The sequence below is a fragment of the Cebidichthys violaceus genome, unplaced genomic scaffold (assembly GCF_023349555.1).
Source record: "Cebidichthys violaceus isolate CVI_PGR_0920_01 unplaced genomic scaffold, fCebVio1.0.p SCAF_59, whole genome shotgun sequence".
Taxonomy (NCBI): domain Eukaryota; kingdom Metazoa; phylum Chordata; class Actinopteri; order Perciformes; family Stichaeidae; genus Cebidichthys; species Cebidichthys violaceus.
In genome coordinates, this window is record NW_027176805.1 from 494026 (window position 1) to 512542 (window position 18517).

At 43.7% G+C, this 18517-nt stretch overlaps 4 protein-coding genes across 4 annotated transcripts; 3 read left to right on the plus strand and 1 right to left on the minus strand.

The window, feature by feature from the left end:
• The first annotated feature begins 1335 nt into the window (after window positions 1-1335).
• Window positions 1336-5738, plus strand: LOC137888959 (coiled-coil domain-containing protein 152). The gene is made up of 8 exons (XM_068732490.1): window positions 1336-1496; window positions 2034-2139; window positions 2454-2522; window positions 2898-2962; window positions 3042-3177; window positions 3436-3563; window positions 4028-4138; window positions 5163-5738. The coding sequence occupies exons 1-8, from the start codon at window positions 1434-1436 to the stop codon at window positions 5298-5300; spliced, it is 816 nt and encodes a 271-aa protein (XP_068588591.1). The 5' UTR covers window positions 1336-1433; the 3' UTR covers window positions 5301-5738.
• On the plus strand, window positions 5306-10103 carry nim1kb (NIM1 serine/threonine protein kinase). The gene is made up of 5 exons (XM_068732489.1): window positions 5306-5369; window positions 6210-7017; window positions 7404-7682; window positions 7913-8181; window positions 8693-10103. Exons 3-5 carry the CDS (start codon window positions 7406-7408, stop codon window positions 9443-9445), a joined length of 1299 nt encoding a protein of 432 aa, XP_068588590.1. The 5' UTR covers window positions 5306-5369; window positions 6210-7017; window positions 7404-7405; the 3' UTR covers window positions 9446-10103.
• A 780-nt stretch (window positions 10104-10883) lies between these two features.
• On the minus strand, window positions 10884-12411 carry gadd45gb.1 (growth arrest and DNA-damage-inducible, gamma b, tandem duplicate 1). Its single transcript, XM_068732421.1, has 3 exons — window positions 12209-12411; window positions 11889-12096; window positions 10884-11770 (listed from the first exon to the last, which is right to left on the minus strand). The coding sequence occupies exons 1-3, from the start codon at window positions 12349-12351 to the stop codon at window positions 11657-11659; spliced, it is 465 nt and encodes a 154-aa protein (XP_068588522.1). The 5' UTR covers window positions 12352-12411; the 3' UTR covers window positions 10884-11656.
• A 3700-nt stretch (window positions 12412-16111) lies between these two features.
• LOC137888917 (growth arrest and DNA damage-inducible protein GADD45 gamma-like) lies at window positions 16112-17039 on the plus strand. The gene is made up of 3 exons (XM_068732431.1): window positions 16112-16212; window positions 16322-16529; window positions 16648-17039. The coding sequence occupies exons 1-3, from the start codon at window positions 16112-16114 to the stop codon at window positions 16759-16761; spliced, it is 423 nt and encodes a 140-aa protein (XP_068588532.1). The 3' UTR covers window positions 16762-17039.
• The last annotated feature ends 1478 nt before the right edge of the window (window positions 17040-18517 follow it).

Consider the following 18517-nt stretch of genomic DNA (forward strand, 5'->3'; position numbering starts at 1 on the left):
AAATCCAGTGGAAGTGGAGGAAGAAAGGAGATTGATGGCTGAGCTATGGTCCCTGGAGAACACTTCCCACCATATGCAAGACTCTCTAACAGCACTGTGCAGCTCCTTCTGTGACGGGCTGCTTCACACGCAGTGTGTGAAGAAGAGATAGGATGTCACACTGCACCACCGACACTGCTCTTAACATCTGAATCAATATCAATGTATGTATGTGCAGTATTAATACACTGTACTATATATAAACACTTCATATTTTTCAATAATGTGGATCCAACCACTTAATTGGACTATATTGTATGTTTAACTTAACTTTTTTAATGGTTTACTTATTTATCATACCTTTAATGTGTAATTATTATTTGTACTTGTTTTGTTTTTTATTTGTATTTCCACTAATGTCTCTTGTTTCACTATCCACTTTGCTGCTGTAATCCTGCAGAATTCCCTTGCTATGGGACTAATAAAGGATTATTTAATTTCATGGCTGAAATTGTTTGGTTTTTTAAATCATAAAAAAGTGCATTGAAAAAAGCCCCCCAAAATTATAGAATGTCGAAAAAGCTTATCAAAGTCACAGTATAGTATGTTGAAAAAAGTCAGAAAAAGTCATGGTATAACATGTCAAAAAAGTTATTGGGTATTATGTTGAAAAAAAGTGAAAAAAGGCATAGAAAAGAGTGTCAAAAAAAGATATATAGTATGTCGAAAAAAGTCTTAAAAAGTCATAGTACAGCATGTCGAAAAGAAAAATCATAGTACAGTATATCAAAAAAGTCATAAAAAAGTCATAGTATGTCAAAGTCATAAAAAGTCATCGTATAGTAAGTCAAAAAAAGAAGTCTGAACATTTGTTTTCTTATTTTTGTTATTTGAATGTTTATCCCACAGCATTCTGCATGCAGATGCATCAGTGGGATGCTTGTTCCATCTCGTGTGAGACGACAGAGTCGACCCCAAACTTCACTACTATAGATGGCGCTTGGTTGTATTTTACACTGTCACATATGTTTGTCCAAACTGTAATTGACATGTCTATTTCATATTTGTATTGCAAGTAAATCCAAGAAAGTCCAATCAATTGCAGTAGGGAGACTCACGTTGGTGATGAAGACAGGACATAGATATTTTTATTTTTTATTTATTTTTATGTGTTGGCATAATTGCAATGTGAAACCAAAAATATCCGGTACTACTGTGTAACTATATTCAGATACTTCGGACTACTCTGTGCTTATTTAGAGGAGTCATTTATTTCTGCAGGAGCTCATTAGCATAGCGGTGTACCAGCACGTGCAGGGGGGAGTATACCATATAACTTTAATAACAGGCAACCATATACCATAGTAGCCAGCAGCTGAAGGAGACTTTTAGCTGAAGCAGTAATACGATACTTGTACTTCTCACTGCAGTCTTTTGCTCTTTATCGGAGTGAAATGCTGAAGTTAAACTGTGTTAACCTCGACAGGTGTATGGAGGAGTTTACTCACCTGGAACGGGTAAGGTAGCTAACGTTAGCTATGCTAACGCACTGGTAGCTAATTAAGGATGTCTCTGCCGTTTGACGTCTGTTTTTCCCATTTTTTTTTTTGTTCTTTATAAGACTTAATATTTAAAAGTTTGAGAGGGAGTTGTAGAAACATAGTCACTTAAGTTAAATACAGACATGTAGCCATAGGCGTAGCTAAGGAGTAGCTAAACTGTTAGTAAATTACCTGAACCACAGTAATCAATTACTGTAACAGTAGCTACTTGTTTGCTGTTTCCTAATTGTGTCTATATTGTATTGTAGCGTATTGTTTGATTTCAATTATTGTGTGCTATTTTGTCAAGATAGATAGATAGATAGATAGATAGATAGATAGATAGATAGATACGTTACACTGAACTAAACAATGTAATGCTAAACCATATCCTCTGGGATGTACTGAAGTAACCACTAGTAACTATAACCTGACCCATGTACCTCTTTGAGGGACCTAAAGAAAGGTCTCAAGTGTTGAGTGTTACCACTTGCCTTTACTTCTATGACACAGACAATGACAGAGGTTAATGGCAAAAACAACGTGCTGGAGATCATGCTGGAGGATTCCAATAGACTCGTGAAATTCTACCTGACCAAGGAGAAGAGTCTGATTGAGGGTGAGTATCTTCATTTTACACCTGGAGTCGTATTTAACCTTTTTAACGCAACATTTATTTCCTGGGATTTAAGCTCCTTGGTGTGCTTCACTTGGTGTATGTCTCCCTCTGCTGGTGATTTTTGCCCATCGTGTCCAGTTTCCAGTTCAGGAAATCCTAAATTTGTTGAAAATGTGCAGATGGGCTGATATGTTATATGGATGTAATTTCTACTATATTGTCATGCAGTTCAACACTTGATGATAGTCGAGCAAAACAAGCAAGAAATCCATTGCATTGGTTGTGTGAACTTTATCTTGATCGACCTGCTGCAGAGCGAGACAGTCTCCTCGTCACAGTGAACCGACTGCAGCAGACTCTGCAGGAGCAGTGCAACCTCAGAGGTAAATGCAATAACACACACACAGTACATATATACATATATAATACCACCAGATACTCAAATCAGTCTTTTTTAGGAATAAATCTACATAGGGCCAATCCTAAGCAGTCATGTAGCACATGTTCAACACAAGTTAAAGAGGAGTGTGGAGTCTACAACAAGTATATGGTTCTAGATGTAATAGTGCTGCTGTTGGTATTTTTGCTTTTAATGTTGCATAGAAAAATGAGAAAATGTCTTATTTTCTGCGTGATATCTATTAAGTAGTGTAGTTATGATTGGGATCTATAATCGTCAATAACGTTCTATAGCAATTTATATAAAGTGAATTTTTCATTTGTCGTCATCGAATGTTTTGAAACTGTTCACGCTGTAGTAGAGAACGAGAGACTGAAGAGCGATGTGGTGGAAATGAAACAACAGCATGAGAGAAGAGAAAGGGTAAGAACGGAAGCAGGAGCGAACACTGGCTCGATGTGTCATTACGTAAATGAAATACAGCAGTTGAGTCGGTCATCAGGATGGAGCGGCTGAGCTCCGGCGCCTCGTCAGTGACATGAGGGCAGAGGGAGAGAGACACAAGAGGGAGCTAGAGACTGTCCGGCAGCAGTGCAGACGAGAGGTGGAGGACGTCCGCAGGCGGGGCTTCCATCAGCGTGAGATCACACGAAACAGATGCTGATGTTGTGAGATGTTTCAGGGAATACTTAGATCATAATATGTACAAAATAACCTCGCTACAGCCCCAAAGTTGTAATGGAAGACATAGACACGGGATCAGGTATATCTTGGAAGTAATTCAAGTTTCGGAACAGTGATAATTATATCAGCCCACAGCAGAAGAGGAGAGAAGAACATACGTTGGTGTTGTGTAAGGATTAATCTGTATTTGTCTGGGGGCCTGCTGCTGTCAGTGGAAGCTAAAGATGCTGAAGGAAAGAATCTGCTGGAGAGAAAGGATCTGGATCTGGAGGAGTTAAAGAAGAGGCTGAAGGACCAGGAGAGGGAGAGGCAGAGCGACTTCCTGAAGTTACAGATGGAGGTAAATTAAAAGTGTTACCGGAGGGGATTTTTTCACAAGAATGAACCTTTTCTGAGTTTAAAGGCTGTTGACTGACATAAGAATAGACTGACTATTGGTTTGTTGGTATTTATCAGCTGATATTAGGCCCCGGCCATTCAGTAATATCCACAAACGACCCGTTGATGAACATCAATATGTGTGCGGTTGACTGAGGACACTCTCAGGTGTTCAAGTAAAACAGTACAAGGGAACAGTTGAAATCTAGTTTCATAATGTGGACAAACATGAGGCAGCTCACATGAGTTCTGAGGATTTATTTTAGTGTGAATGAGCAGAAGTCACAGAAACAATTTCCAGTTTGAGCTTCGTCTCTGCTTTTCGTCTTGAGGAACCAGTTCCAGCTTCCCTTAAAACTGAAACTTTATCATGGTCGTCATTATACATTTTGCACATGCATGACATTTGTGTACGTTTTTTGGCAGTTTGGTGCGAAGTTAGCCAGAGTTCAGAGCACAGCTCAGTGGAGCCAGCAGCAGCAGCAGCAGCAGCAGCAGCACGGCTCCAACCTTCTTCCACAGAGCGTCTTCAAGAGGGTGAGCGTCCCACAGTGTCTTTTATGTCTCCTGTTATACATCATAGAGGCTAACTAACAAGGCACACAACACAGCAACACGTTTAAAAACTGTAAACACGTTTGTGCCGATGCTAGGACAGAATCAGTGTGTAGGTGATGTCACTGATGTGTGAGCCTGCTCCATGGTTTGGCACTTTGTACCCTTGGCATGTGAACCTCAGCTCAGCGCAAAGCTGTTTTGATTTAATTGAACCTTGACGTCTCATCTCGTTAGTTCCCACCTTTTAAGCAACATCTGGCTCATTCCCAGCTTCGTCTGACAGGCGAAAGTCTGAAGAACAAAGCCTTCTTAATTTTCACCTCGGGTTAACTCTCACAAATTTCACCTCTGCGGTGTTCTTGCTCGCCAACATGCTGACTGTGCAGACGTGATTTGTAGCTAGCGATCAACCAAGCGTTGCGTGTGCATCCAAAACCTGCACGAAACCTCTGTTTCCACTGTTACTTCCCTGCACTTGCTCTTCTCATACAACCGAGAGACAGAGCACATTATTTGACAGACGTCGATACATTCAACACAGGCGTGTCTTTGTCTCCGGCTGCACCGCTCCGAACAAATTCATGTCTGTTTGCATCCGCTTGCGTCTTTGCATCGACATCAAATGTTCAGACGCACTCCCTCGAAAGTTTGCTTTGTGCTCAGCGGAACACAGACACGTCTGTTCTTTTGAAAGTCGTCAGCAGCTGTAGCCTCGCAACATCATCATCATCATGTGCCAATTTATTTATTCATCAGAATATTTGTCAAGCATTCTCTAACTCCAGCTTCTCAAATGTGAGCTTTTCTCTGTTTTATTTCCTTGTGAATTGAGGAGCAATTTCTCAGCCAATTCTCAATAACCACTGGATGAAAGATTTAGAATTAGCGGGTAGATTTAATACGTCTTGTTTGCATTGCCTGGTTCTAGTATAGTGTGTGTGTGTGTGTGTGTGTGTGTGTGTGTGTGTGTGTGTGTGTGTGGATCAACTGTGTGTGTCCTCAGAAGCTGCAGTTCTTCCAGGAGGAGAAGAACAAGGAGATTGTGGCTCTGCGTCAGAGAATCAAAGAGTTGGAAGAGAACCAGCGTGCCGGCGGCTGTAATGACAGCCGTCTGAAGAAGAGGAAGATCCAGTTTGATTAAAAGCCTGGCAAGCTGTTGACCTGTCAGCTCTGCCGGTGCATGAATCTCCCGACGTTCCAGGGGACAGAAGTGACTACAGTTTATTTTTTTTTAATTTCCAGATTAGTATTTTAGTATCAAAGCAAAGTTCAGAGTTGCACTGTCACACACCAGTGTGCAGAGAGTTTCATGTAAACGCAGGTCATATCCCTGTTTAAGGCTTTAATCCAATCAGACGCCTGCATGGGTGGGAGGCGCTGAAGCAGGAGAAGAGCACATGGGGGTGAATCAGTCAGCTGGAAGGTTAATCCCATTCAGGGAATTAGATCAGTTCATTTCACTCAAAAGAAAAACTAATCATTTAATGTATTTCTTCGATTTATTTCAGATTCCTTGAAGTCAAACTTGTGTTCCACTATTCTTGGCATTTATTAAAAAAAGCAGAGCTCTTAAACTCTACTTCATGAATTTTTTTGTTCAAGGTTTACCATTGTTGAAAGTAAAAGTCTGCAAAGATCGTAGTGATGCAGTCCTCCTGAGCAGCACTCCTGCTTCACTGATTTAAGCTTAATAACAAGATCCATTTCTGCAGTTGATTATGCACCATTTAAGATATGTTGGACTCAATTAGATATTGAATTTTAGAGATCTGGATACACATTTTGCTTATTATGCAAAGCTGCCAAATAGTCCCTAGTTCCAGAATCCTACATGTGAGGCTTTGCAGCTTTTCTTTGTCGTATATGACAGTAAGCTGAATATCTTTAGGTTTTTAGATAATTATTTTAGATAATAAGAAGCAATATAAAGAACTCAGCTCAGGAAAATCAGTTATAGAAATAATGACATGTTTACAGATCAGCTTTGTTAAACTACTCTTGCATTATTCAAAAGAAAGCAGATTTGAATGTGCCCGTGTGACGGTATTAGTGTCTTCTGACTGTCTCCTCACAGGGACAGCTCACCTGTGCGAAGACGCTCCGCCTGGTGACGCGCTGACCTTGTGCTTTGTAATCTCTTTATCTGCGCTGCTCAGCCAGCGTCTGAAGGGGACAGAGCTGATCGCCATGGGAACATTGGGTAACACCGTTGCATAACATTTCATCTTCACAAAAGCCAAGAGATCCAGCTCTAGCTGCACAGCGCAGCCTCTCACACTCCTGTGCTTTGCTAAACCTGCAAAACCAAAGCGTGCTGGTCACATGTATACAAACCGTGGATAGAAATACAATGTGCACATCTATCGCCCGCTGGATCATTTCAGCATAATTCTTGCCCTGAACTGACATTAGGAATCCGAAAGGATTGGCACCGACCCAAATTTAAACAGGATTAGAGTTCATTACACCTCCTTAATCCTTCGTGGGCGAGGAGGAGAGGGTGAAGATAGGCAGAGGTGAGCTGTGAGGGGTGTGGCCACCAAAGCTCTTGTTCTCTGTCCACTTGACTAATGGCTCAAACAGTGGCGCCCCCTCCCCTCCCCTCCTGTGTTTTTGGCCGTCGGTGTACTGTAGTGTGTCAGGGAGGACTGAGAAGGAGACCGTGACGGCACCGCTCTGCTCAGCGTACCCGGACCTTCTGCAATGATTTCGGCACAAGAAGTCAGACTTCCACATGCAAGTGACGCAAATTCATTTTTCTGGGTCCTACGGGGCCAAAAGAACAACTTTTTAGACACCGCTGCATGCAATGGATTCTACGGCTGTGTTTTGATGCACGGCAGAACTTTGGAAACTTGGTAAGAAAACAAGAATATCGCTTTCTATATTCTTCATATGTTCCTGATCTATTTTTAAAATCCTTCCTGTGTTCATGCAGCCGTTTGAGGGCTTCTAGTCCTATAGAATTACAGTAATATGTTTATAAACTGTTGCTTAAGCCATCCGAGAATCTGCATTTGATATGTTGGTGTAGTCTTAAAATCTAAAGTGATATGGTTTCAGTGGAAGAAGAACATTTTGAATATGTACATTTTATGTCCAGGGACATTTAAAGGGAAACGGATTGCGTTGCGTTATTTTTAAATGTAGGGCTCCAAATACCTCCCTGCTATATGCATTGTCTCAAATGCTCAAATGTCCGAACCATGAGCTAGTAAATGATCATGTCTTCAACCTGCTGCAGAAATGCCTGGAGGCCAGTACCAGGTGGTGGCAATCACCAGGCGGCACCACAGCTTCTACAGCCTGACGGACGAATCCGAAGCCGGCCCGGACGACGAGAAGGCCGACGACCCGCCGCGCCCCACCCCGCTGCAGAAGCTCACCACCGACATGTGCAAGGACGAGAAGACCATCAAGGACCTGATCATAGGCCGCAGGGTGGGCTTCTACAAGGTCCGCGGGGAGATTGGCTGCGGGACCTTCTCCCGGGTCAAACTGGCTTTCCATGCTCTGACTAAAGGTAGCTGCACATGCTGTCAGACTACACTGTTTAGCTAACTAGCTGGAAGCACTAAGATAACAACAGTGACACCTTCAAACTGACTTTTTTTTTGTCTGCTCAACAATCAGTTTCCAGTCATATAAAATATGGTCAAGTTTGCAAATCTGCCATTGATTAATTTGTCCTCGTTTGACAGCCAGACCGCTGTGTGACGTCTCCCGCGTTGCTTTATTTTGTCCTCCTCGTAGACAAAGTAGCCCTGAAGATCCTGGACAAGACCAGGTTGGACGGCCAGGCCCAGCGTCTGCTCTCCAAGGAGATCAGCAGCATGGAGTGCCTGCAGCACCCGAACGTGGTCTGTCTGTACGAGGTGGTGGAGACGCCGAGCCGCCTCTACCTGGTGCTGGAGTACGCAGGGGGAGGAGACCTCCACAACAGGATCTCCACCGGGGGGAAGATGTCTGACAACGCCAGCAAGATCACATTCGCCCAGATCCTGTCTGCCATCAAATATATGGTCAGTGACATGGAAACTCAAAACGCGTGTTGTTTTTCCAATCATGCTGTTATTTATTTATTTATTCAATTAAGTCACGCTCGAATCAGACATATGACCTACTATCTCCATTGCTATCTAACCTACTCTAAATGCAGCAAGCAACTAAAATGTGTCTTCTGTCTTCACTTTAATAAACCACTCATTTGGATCAGACAACAAAGACATCTCAGAATATACATGTTGAAGAGCTTTGACCTACTTACTGTAGGTGCATGCAAGCATTACATTCTTTTTTACTTCCAAGTTGTTTTTTGGATTTGTTTTTAGAAACTTGACTGCTTTAAAACTCGTCGAATCACTTGTCTGACCAAATATTAAAAGGTTATTATAGTCAATAGAAATGATGGTCAAGACCGTCAGTTTACGATCCAGCTCATAATAAACAGTCCCACTGAAAATCTATCACCTCAGATTTGTTTGATACTTCTAAATATCCAACCATGCGTGTGTTTTGCGTTTTGCCGTGCAGCACAACATCAACGTCATTCACCGGGACCTGAAGGCGGAGAACGTTCTGTTCACCAGCAGCGGCTCCGTAAAGGTGGCCGACTTTGGATTCAGCACGCAGGTTTCGAACTGCAACGTGGCCCTCGACACCTTCTGCGGCTCTCCGCCCTACGCCGCCCCAGAGCTCTTTAGGGACGAGTGCTACCTGGGGCCCCCAGTGGACGTGTGGGCCATGGGGGTCCTCCTTTTCTTCATGGTGACCGGCTCTATGCCGTTCCGCGCTGAGACCATGGGCAAGCTGCGGCGCTGCGTCATCGAATGCGCATACACCGTCCCTCCCTGGGTGCCCGGCCCCTGCCAGAGGCTCATCAAGGGCATCTTGAAGAAGGACCCCGCTGAGCGCTACGCCGTCGACCAGATGCTGGGCTGCGATTGGCTCTTGCCTGTGCAGTTTCCCTGGCCTCCCGAACCAGCGAGCCCTCAGCAGAGCATGCTGGACTCGGAGCGTGGGGACCTGGCGGAGGAGGTGGAGGAGGAGGTCAGGAGCTTGCTGGAGGAGCTCGGCTTTGCCACGGAGCACCTGCTGAACAATCAGCCCAAAAACAGCCGCAGCCCCGTCACCGGGGTGTATCGCATCCTGCTGCACCGAGCCCAGAAGAGGAGGGGCCACGACAACCCCCCAGTGGTCCGAGGGATGGTGAGGGACCCCAAGAGGGAGGGGCTCCGGGCCTACAGGGGCCTCAGACACACCTCCAAATTTTGCGTGCTTTCATAAAAGAGTTTTTATATAGGCTTTTTTATACAAACAGGAAATTTGTAGCCATAGTGTTTTTTTAATTTTATATTTTATATTGTTTGTGGGGAAGTGACTTGTTTTTTTTTACCAACGCACACTTTAAAATGTGTTTCATTTCCTCCAGTGCAACTTTTTTGGATAGCCTAAGATGTATGTCAAAGTGCCTGATGAAGATTAACTAAAGTCAAAGTTTTTAAGAATCCATAGAAATTCAACTAAAGAGAGATTTTTTCCTTCTAAAATGATTTGATTTGAATGATTTTAGAGGCCTGCGGAGATTAAAATATCCAGAATTATTAAGAAGGAAAAAGGTCAGAGATATGTGAAATTAAAAAAAAATGTCACTTTATTTATTTTCCTTTTGGACCCTGCAGCTTTGTAAAATAATCACAAATACTCTTCACAAGCTCCCACAGCCAAACAACCCAAGTCACGATTAAGGGTTAATATTTTCTGTGCAATTACTCTTTCATGCAAAAATATATATTTGTGCACCTGATTTTAACTCTACAATCCACCTGAGTGCACAGACAGGGGGTTCCTAAATATGAACATTGTACGTTTGTAAAAGTGAACAAACCCTGTCCCCTGAAAAGACTCCTATTGTTCATTAAAAAAAACTAAATAAAGTGTTGGAAAAAACTGATGCATCACGCAGCTTTCATTGTTGCGGCGCTGAGCAGGTGGCTGCTGCACCCAAACAGAGTCGAGTTCGCGTCTTTGTGCTTCGTTTACAGAAGTTTCACTGAAGTGCCTGCGAGTAAATAACAGCCACGACAGCAGCTGGCAGGGCACCAGATGATACTCGGGACCCCTCTCCAGTTCCACAAACCGGCCCAAACCAGACGGACCCAACCCCGGCTGTCCCCCTCTGGCACTGGAAAACTCACTAACCCCCCCCACCCCCCCTCTCCCCGGACTCCTCCCAGCCCTGCCCTGCCCGACCCCCACCAGCAGGAATCGGCAGATGGTGCGGCGTGGCTGCGGAGACATCTGCAGGCCAAACAATAGGCGCTCTGTGTGGACCGCTGGAGCTGACAGGCCCGGAGCTCCCGCTATTGTGCGCTGCGCTATACACATGCAGATGAGGTCTGCTGGAGGAGGGACCGAGTTTTTTTTTTTTTAACTGCAGGGACAACAGCCAGCAGATGACAGGCCTTAGCGCCTTCCATGCAAATCTGCTGAGTGTGGAACTTTTGTTAGTTTCATAACCACCCCTCCTCTCTGACCCCCCCCCCACCACCACCTCCTCCACCCAAACACACACAATGCACACAGAACTCAAGCAGAAGCTTTGCAAGAGAAAGTGAAAACACATCACACCAAAATAGATTTACTTTAAGTTTTTTATTAAGCATTTTCACTGACGATTTCAAACCATTTCTACAGTGTTATAAAGATATAAATTACTTTGTTTCAAACATCAGGTCAAATCTTTTCACTTTGTTTACATTTCTGTCTGAATGTTTGTAAGACAATCTTACAAATTCTCATCATTTTTAACATTTACTTTATTTTTCCATTTTCTAAAGTGAAACCTTTAGAGAATAAACTTTCTTTTCAACATGTTTTTTTTTTAGATTATTATTTATCATTGTTACATTTCTAAAGTGAAACCTTTAGAGAATAAACTTTGTTTTTAATATTTTTTGTTTTTTTTAAGAATATTATTTGTCATCGTTAAATTTCTAAAGTGAAACCTTTAGAGAATTAAGACAATTCTGGAAAGAGGGAAACATTTTCGCTGATTGCAACTGTTGTCATGTTGCTCAGCAAAGAGGACATCATTAAAAAAGTCTTTTTTTTAAGAACGCCTCTTCCTCAGCACCGCTTCTTCTCCTGCTGCGCGTGCTTCAACGTGCGACGTTTGCTCTGTGGGACCACAGGACGCAGAACTCGCATCTCCTTCCTCTCCAAACCTCATCCACACAAAGAATGAGGGTCGATGTGTCGCTCTTGCGGCATACCTGACCTCATTCACATAAAGAATGAGAGTCATCTTGGCATGGACGGGACAAGAGGCGACGGTTCACGGGGGGGCCCTCTCGGGGCCGGCGCCGTGCTGCCTGGACGGGAATCCTCCTCAGGAGTATCCAGGGATGAGCAGAAACAGGGTCATCCTGTTCAGGATGAGTATTTCCAGATAAGAAGCTTCACAGCATCTGAGCAAGAGAGGAGCCGAGGCCCAGATCAACGCTCGGGGAGGCTGATCTCAGGAACCCAGTCGCTCAGACTGCGGCTCTCCTCGCAGAACAGGTGCAGCTTCTCCAGAGCAGGGTCCTCCCAAGACCCATCGGCTGGGTTCTGTTGAAACAGGAAGAGGAAAGAGGTTTTAGTCGCGTGTTTCTTTTCAAAAAGCATCACGTATGGACTTGTGAAATGATTTATAATCACACAATCCGGTTATCTGAGCTCGACATACCGTGATGAGGACGCAGTGAGCATCTTCGAGCTGCTCCGCCTTGTCACCAACAATCTCAGCCAGACGCTGCATGTCGCTCACTCTGACGATGCTGATGTCGTTGTCGAAGCAGAAGGACTGGATGAGGGTGAAGTGGATCTGCAGAGCGATGTCGCACTGGAACTCCTCATCCATGGCCAGGACGCAGAAAGACACACTGTCCGGGTCACTGTGGAGACAAAAACAAAAGATCATGAGATTTCATCCAAACGATCTGGTATGATTGATAAAAAATGCAGTAGGCTAAACGGTAAATCTTCAGCTGGGAGTTTCATACTTACAGATTCATAACTTTTGCGCACTCGTAGACACCGACGGTGAGCGCACCGTTGTCTTGAGCGGTCACCAGGACCTCCTCCAAGGCTTTGCCGGCGCACTGAGCACGCTCGGCGGGTTTCTGGATCAGAACTTCCTCAAAAGTCATGATGAAGATGATGAAGATATTCAGCAAAGGGAGAGCTTCAGAAAGTTTGTTCAGAGAGTTAATCCGAAAGAGAGCAGAGTGCTTTCAGATCTGCAGCCTTCCTCTTTTATACTCTCCAGCTCGTGCGGCGCAGTGAAAGCGCTGCGCCCTGATTGGCTAAAGCTGAATGGTGTATTGGTATGATAATGCTTTTGTCGCACTCCGGCTCGTGGCAGATTGATGGGGGTCATCGAGCCACGCACGCTCCCCCTCTGAGTGCAGCAGCCTGCCTGAAACTAAAAATAGCTCCATTAAAATAAAAGTTTGATCACTCTGGAGCACTTTTACTTTTGCAAATAATTGAAAACACAGCCGGTGATTCTTGTTGCAGAAATGCACGGTGAACATATTTTCTACTTTTACAAGCAGTTATAAAGGCTCATGAAGTGCATTGAAGCTTCATGTTGTCCTTTTTGGAAACGCAAACGCGATTTCTAGACCAGTTCAAGCCCCACGAGCCTCCCTTCAAACTTCAAAACATTAAGTATGAACTTTGCGGAAAGAAAACTCGACAAACTCTCAGAACAATTTCTTGCATTTTAGGTTTTTGGTGATAGTATTGCAGCAACAACATGGAGAAAGTGTGAAGCGACCCCTCCCCCCTACAGCAGAGAGAAAGGGCAGGTGGATGATGCCATCTGTGGACTAGAGGCTGCCCATAAAACGGCCTCATTGTGCGCACAGAAGCCCTCTATTATCTTGGTCCCCCATACAAATGCAAATGACCAGCGCGTGCCAGAATGCTGTGCGTGCTGCGCAATCTGCGCTGCTGGCTTGTGCTGACCACGTGGCCATCAGCTGTCCAGAAAATCCTTGCTCGGTTTTTATTTATTTACTCTGGGGACTTCATGGGCCACACGGACTGAATTCTATAGAAAAAAAAAACTTATTGCACTTTCAGTTTAAGGCAATTTTGTTTGGTTCTTGGTGTTTAGATCCAGCAAATGTCTTCATATGTGATTGTATTTAAACCTACTTCAACAACTCTTGTTCATTCCCAATCACTTTTAAGAACGGCGAAAGTGTTACTCACTGATTTGGTTACATTTGGTATATATATATATATAAATATAAATGTACTCATCGAGTTGGTTACATGCATATTGTGAGTACCCACTAATGTCCTTATCTGTGCCTTTAAATAAACTTGTTTTGACAAACTTCTGTTCATTTACGATCATTTTTACGCACAACGAAACTTTTACGCACAGCTCTAATTCCTCTGCTCCACGGATGCAGCTCTCCAACAGCTCGTGCTTTTTTTGGTCCTATATTTTATCTGCATAATAATTTAAAACAGACCTTGCATCAAGTCAGGCCTGCTGCCACTGCTGCGTAAATAGGGGGGGGGGGGGCAGGAGTGGAGAGGCTGTGCAGGAGACACAGGTTGGCGGTGATTGATTCAGCGCTATTGTTCTGCGGGAGGCAGAGCGGCAGATGGAGAACTGTCGCTATGAGGGACCCTCCCCTCTCTCCTAAACCCAGGTCAACCCCGGCCCCAGGGCGCGCCGATCTTTTGTCTACAAGTCTCCACATTCGCCGGGCTGTTGTCTGAGTTTTGATTAAATTTGAATGCCAAAGAGAAGAGCTTATGGTCTAAACTTTCACAATGAATACGTGCCATCTCCAAAAGATACCAGACGTGTAAATACAGAAACAACTTTCAGTTTGAGCTGTAAAAACGTAAGAGAATGCCGAAAGTGTGTTTTGATGATCAACAAAACTATCTGTGCATTACTGCAGCAACACCACTATTTGTTTATTTCGCGTTCAGTCTCTGCTGCCCCATCAGCGCATCAGCTGCTGGCGATGCTTACATTTGGATCCAGCTGATAGAGACTCAAACGCATAGATATTTAAGGAAGGATCAGCTTGCATGTCCACAGGGCAGGCGCGTGCAAATCGATACCGACCTATTGTTGCTCAAGCACATCTGCCAGACGGAGACCTCCCCGGCAGCGCGCGACAGGTGTTGGTGGCCAAAGCTCTTTTCTGGTGACCTGCGGCGACTCACTAAAGCTTTGAACTCTTTTACGAGGATAGGCCGTGTCTAAAGCTGCAGGATAAGATGTTTAGGCTTTTTGGTGTGTGCAATTACGACATGTGGTTAGGGAAAATAGGCGAATAGTTTACCCTAGAAGGAATATCAGAAAATCGTTCTTTTTTTATTGATCAAATGCGTGTTTGTGATCAATTCAACAGGCACAACTCAATAAGTGATTTAGCTAAACTTCTTTCGCTTAACCTCAAAACTTTAAAATCACATTTACAGCGGATCAAAAAAAAAACTGTCCTCACGCCAAGCAGGTGCTGTCTGACTTCCTTTGTCCACCCCTCCCTTCGCCTTCCCCCCGGGGACAGATGGTATCTCTCGGTTGCTATGGAGAGTGATGCAGACAGAGAGATAAAGCATGCAGGCATCTCCAGATGCCACGCGCCTCAAGTGAGGCCTGGATTTAGGCATGCAAAGCAGCGGCGCGTGCCACTGCGCGATCTACAAAAAAAAAACAGTGCATGCAGCGATACTGGCCATGAGTTATAAGTCTGACATCCAATTCAATTAGGATGGTTGGTATGTTGCATTATGACACTTAAAACAGTACCAAACTGTTTTTATCTAAATGAGTTCCAAAATGTTATTTTTATGCTTTTATGATCTGGAAACGTGTCCTCTGCAAACATTATGCAACTTTATGAGAGTTATTGGAAGCACCATGCTAGTGTTTTTGCAAATTCTAGTCAACCATGTGTACTTGTGTATGCATACTGTATAGTTTTACATTTTTAATGTGTATTTACAGGCACCCTTGGTTTCCATTACAGAACGTAAACATTCAGAGGCAAAATCTCACCAATTTGACAAACTTTAACTTAAATGAGGTATTTTAAGATCAGTCAGAGAACAATGTTGAATTATTCTGGAGGTTTTACAGGAAAAGACACAATGCAGTGACAAAGACATGTCCTGAATAATATAGTTGAAGTGAAACCCTCAAAATGTGTCACATTTGTTGTGTTCTGTTGCTATCTCTGCATAGTTTGAGATTTACGGTCAAATTTGAAGATTTATTTCCATTCTAGTCCAGGCAGCCAATAATTTCCATTCATTTTCTTTACAGGAGAAAATCCAAAAAGCAGACAAGTAAAAGTCGCTTGAGGTAAGGAACCCATCATATAAACATCAAATCTGCAGAAATGTTGGAAATGAATGGAAGTCAATGGCTGCATGGAATGCCAAAAAACATGACATTGACACATTCCACTCAATGGCATGGTTCGTAAAATGTTCAGCTGTGATGTAAAGTGCTGTAGATTGTGAACATGGAAAACCTCGTATGGTTCCTGTTTGAATGGGAGGTATTGGTTGCTTCCAATTCTTTTAGAACTTCGAGGACTTTGACGACAACAGTGTGGTCTCCCTGTGTGGTTTCATTATTCCTGTAAGGTGAAAGAAACATTTCAAAAGGTCAGAGTTTCTACATCTGATCCTTTCAACCCAAACTTCCCCCGACTTTCTAAGACTTTTCTATAGGCACGCGTCCCTGAGGGTGGGGTGGGGGCTGCAGGCCTGCTGTAGTCATTGTGCCCCAAACGGCCAATCAGAGAGTGAGCGTGTGCCGGGTCTGCAGTATAAATGCTGGCAGAGCCTTGGAGGAAGCACAAACACTCTTCTCTGGACTTTCTGACCACATCAGCTGAACCTTAAAGCTAAACTCTCACCATGCAGTCTCCTGGGAAATCTCTGAAGGAAGCTCTGCTCTGCGCTCAGAGCGAGGATCGACTCACTGTTGGAGTCTACGAGAGCGCTAAAATCATGACTGAGTAAGTAAACTAAACATGACTTAAATATGACTTTGGCATCCTCTATGACCAGCCGACATGATCACTGTCTGACAGCAGCCGCTAACAGGTGACCTTTCTTTATCCACAGTGACCTGGACAGTGTGTCCTTCTGCGTCCTGGCCATGGATGAGGAGTTCCAGTGCGACATCGCTCTGCAGATCCACTTCACCCTCATCCAGTCCTTCTGCTTCGACAACGACATCAGCATCGTCAGAGTGAGCGACATGCAGCGTCTGGCTGAGATTGTTGGTGACAAGGCGGAGCAGCTCGAAGATGCTCACTGCGTCCTCATCACGGTATGTCGAGCTCAGATAACCGGATTGTGTGATTATAAATCATTTCACAAGTCCATACGTGATGCTTTTATGAAAGAAACACGCGACTAAAACCTCTTTCCTCTTCCTGTTTCAACAGAACCCAGCCGATGGGTCTTGGGAGGACCCTGCTCTGGAGAAGCTGCACCTGTTCTGCGAGGAGAGCCGCAGTCTGAGCGACTGGGTTCCTGAGATCAGCCTCCCCGAGCGTTGATCTGGGCCTCGGCTCCTCTCTTGCTCAGATGCTGTGAAGCTTCTTATCTGGAAATACTCATCCTGAACAGGATGACCCTGTTTCTGCTCATCCCTGGATACTCCTGAGGAGGATTCCCGTCCAGGCAGCACGGCGCCGGCCCCGAGAGGGCCCCCCCGTGAACCGTCGCCTCTTGTCCCGTCCATGCCAAGATGACTCTCATTCTTTATGTGAATGAGGTCAGGTATGCCGCAAGAGCGACACATCGACCCTCATTCTTTGTGTGGATGAGGTTTGGAGAGGAAGGAGATGTGAGTTCTGCGTCCTGTGGTCCCACAGAGCAAACGTCGCACGTTGAAGCACGCGCAGCAGGAGAAGAAGCGGTGCTGAGGAAGAGGCGTTCTTAAAAAAAAGACTTTTTTAATGATGTCCTCTTTGCTGAGCAACATGACAACAGTTGCAATCAGCGAAAATGTTTCCCTCTTTCCAGAATTGTCTTAATTCTCTAAAGGTTTCACTTTAGAAATTTAACGATGACAAATGATATTCTAAAAAAAAACAAAAAAAACATTGAAAACAAAGTTTATTCTCTAAAGGTTTCACTTTAGAAATGTAACAATGATAAATAATGTAAAAAAAACCAACACATTAATAAGAAAGTTTATTCTCTAAAGGTTTCACTTTAGAAATGTAGCAATGACAAAATATTCCTTAAAAAAACATTTAAAAAAGTTTTACTTTAGATAATAACGTTAAAAGAAAAAATATACAATGTGTTGAAATGAATAGACTAAGTGTGTGACTGAAATGTGAAGAAAACAAACCCTGAACATAGTGAGGGTTTCACTTCAGCCTTATTTACTTCAAATGAAATAACATGTTCACTGCATATTATATTGTTTGTATGATGAAAACAGAAATAAATATTTGAATTCATGTTTTGCCTTCTGACTTTACTCTTGACTTTTTCATGTGAGGTTTAAATTATCTGATGCACAAATGAAATTCATCTTTTCTTCTGCAGAACTGCTCCAGCCTGGGTTGACTTTTTGACTTCCGGAGCCCTTTAAGGGGACATATTTTATGTCTCATGTACTTGAAACGCTTGACCAACACAGCTGTAATCAGCCTGCAACTTTAAACATGTCAGGTCTTTATACATATACCTATATATCACAAATCAATTCAGCAAATCAGTAAATGTGCTGATTACAGTGTAAGTCGTGTGTCTGGATGGTGACTGGGATGAAGGTTGACACACAAAGTTCCCCTCTCTTTCATTGAGACAGGTGTAAAAAGGCCGAACAGCGGATGGTGGACAGATCTGTCCTCATGAACACGAACCTTTCCTTTAGCTGTTTAGATTAGGTGAAAAAGAAATATTCTGAAAACTTCTATTTCATCACAAAGAATCCACCAAAATCACCATCTAAATAGATTTTGGCTTAAGTTTATGCAGCGCAGTTGCAAAGTCAGGCTTCCTTTTACATTTAGAACACCAAGTTTAAAGGGATAGCTTGACTACCATGACCGGCTGTTAGATGACAGGATCGCTACCTCTCTCATGTCTCTTCATATGCAGACAGAGGCAGCATTCAGGTAGTTTAGCTGAGGTTCCAATTGTGTCTGGAAATGGCTAACCTGGCGCTGTCCAAGGATAAGACAATCTACCTACCAGCACTTCTAAAGCTCACCCCAGTAGCGCACATACTCTGATGAACATGCTTTACTGAATCAGCCCTAGTCTTGCTCAGCCAATGCTGAGTTAGAGTCGACC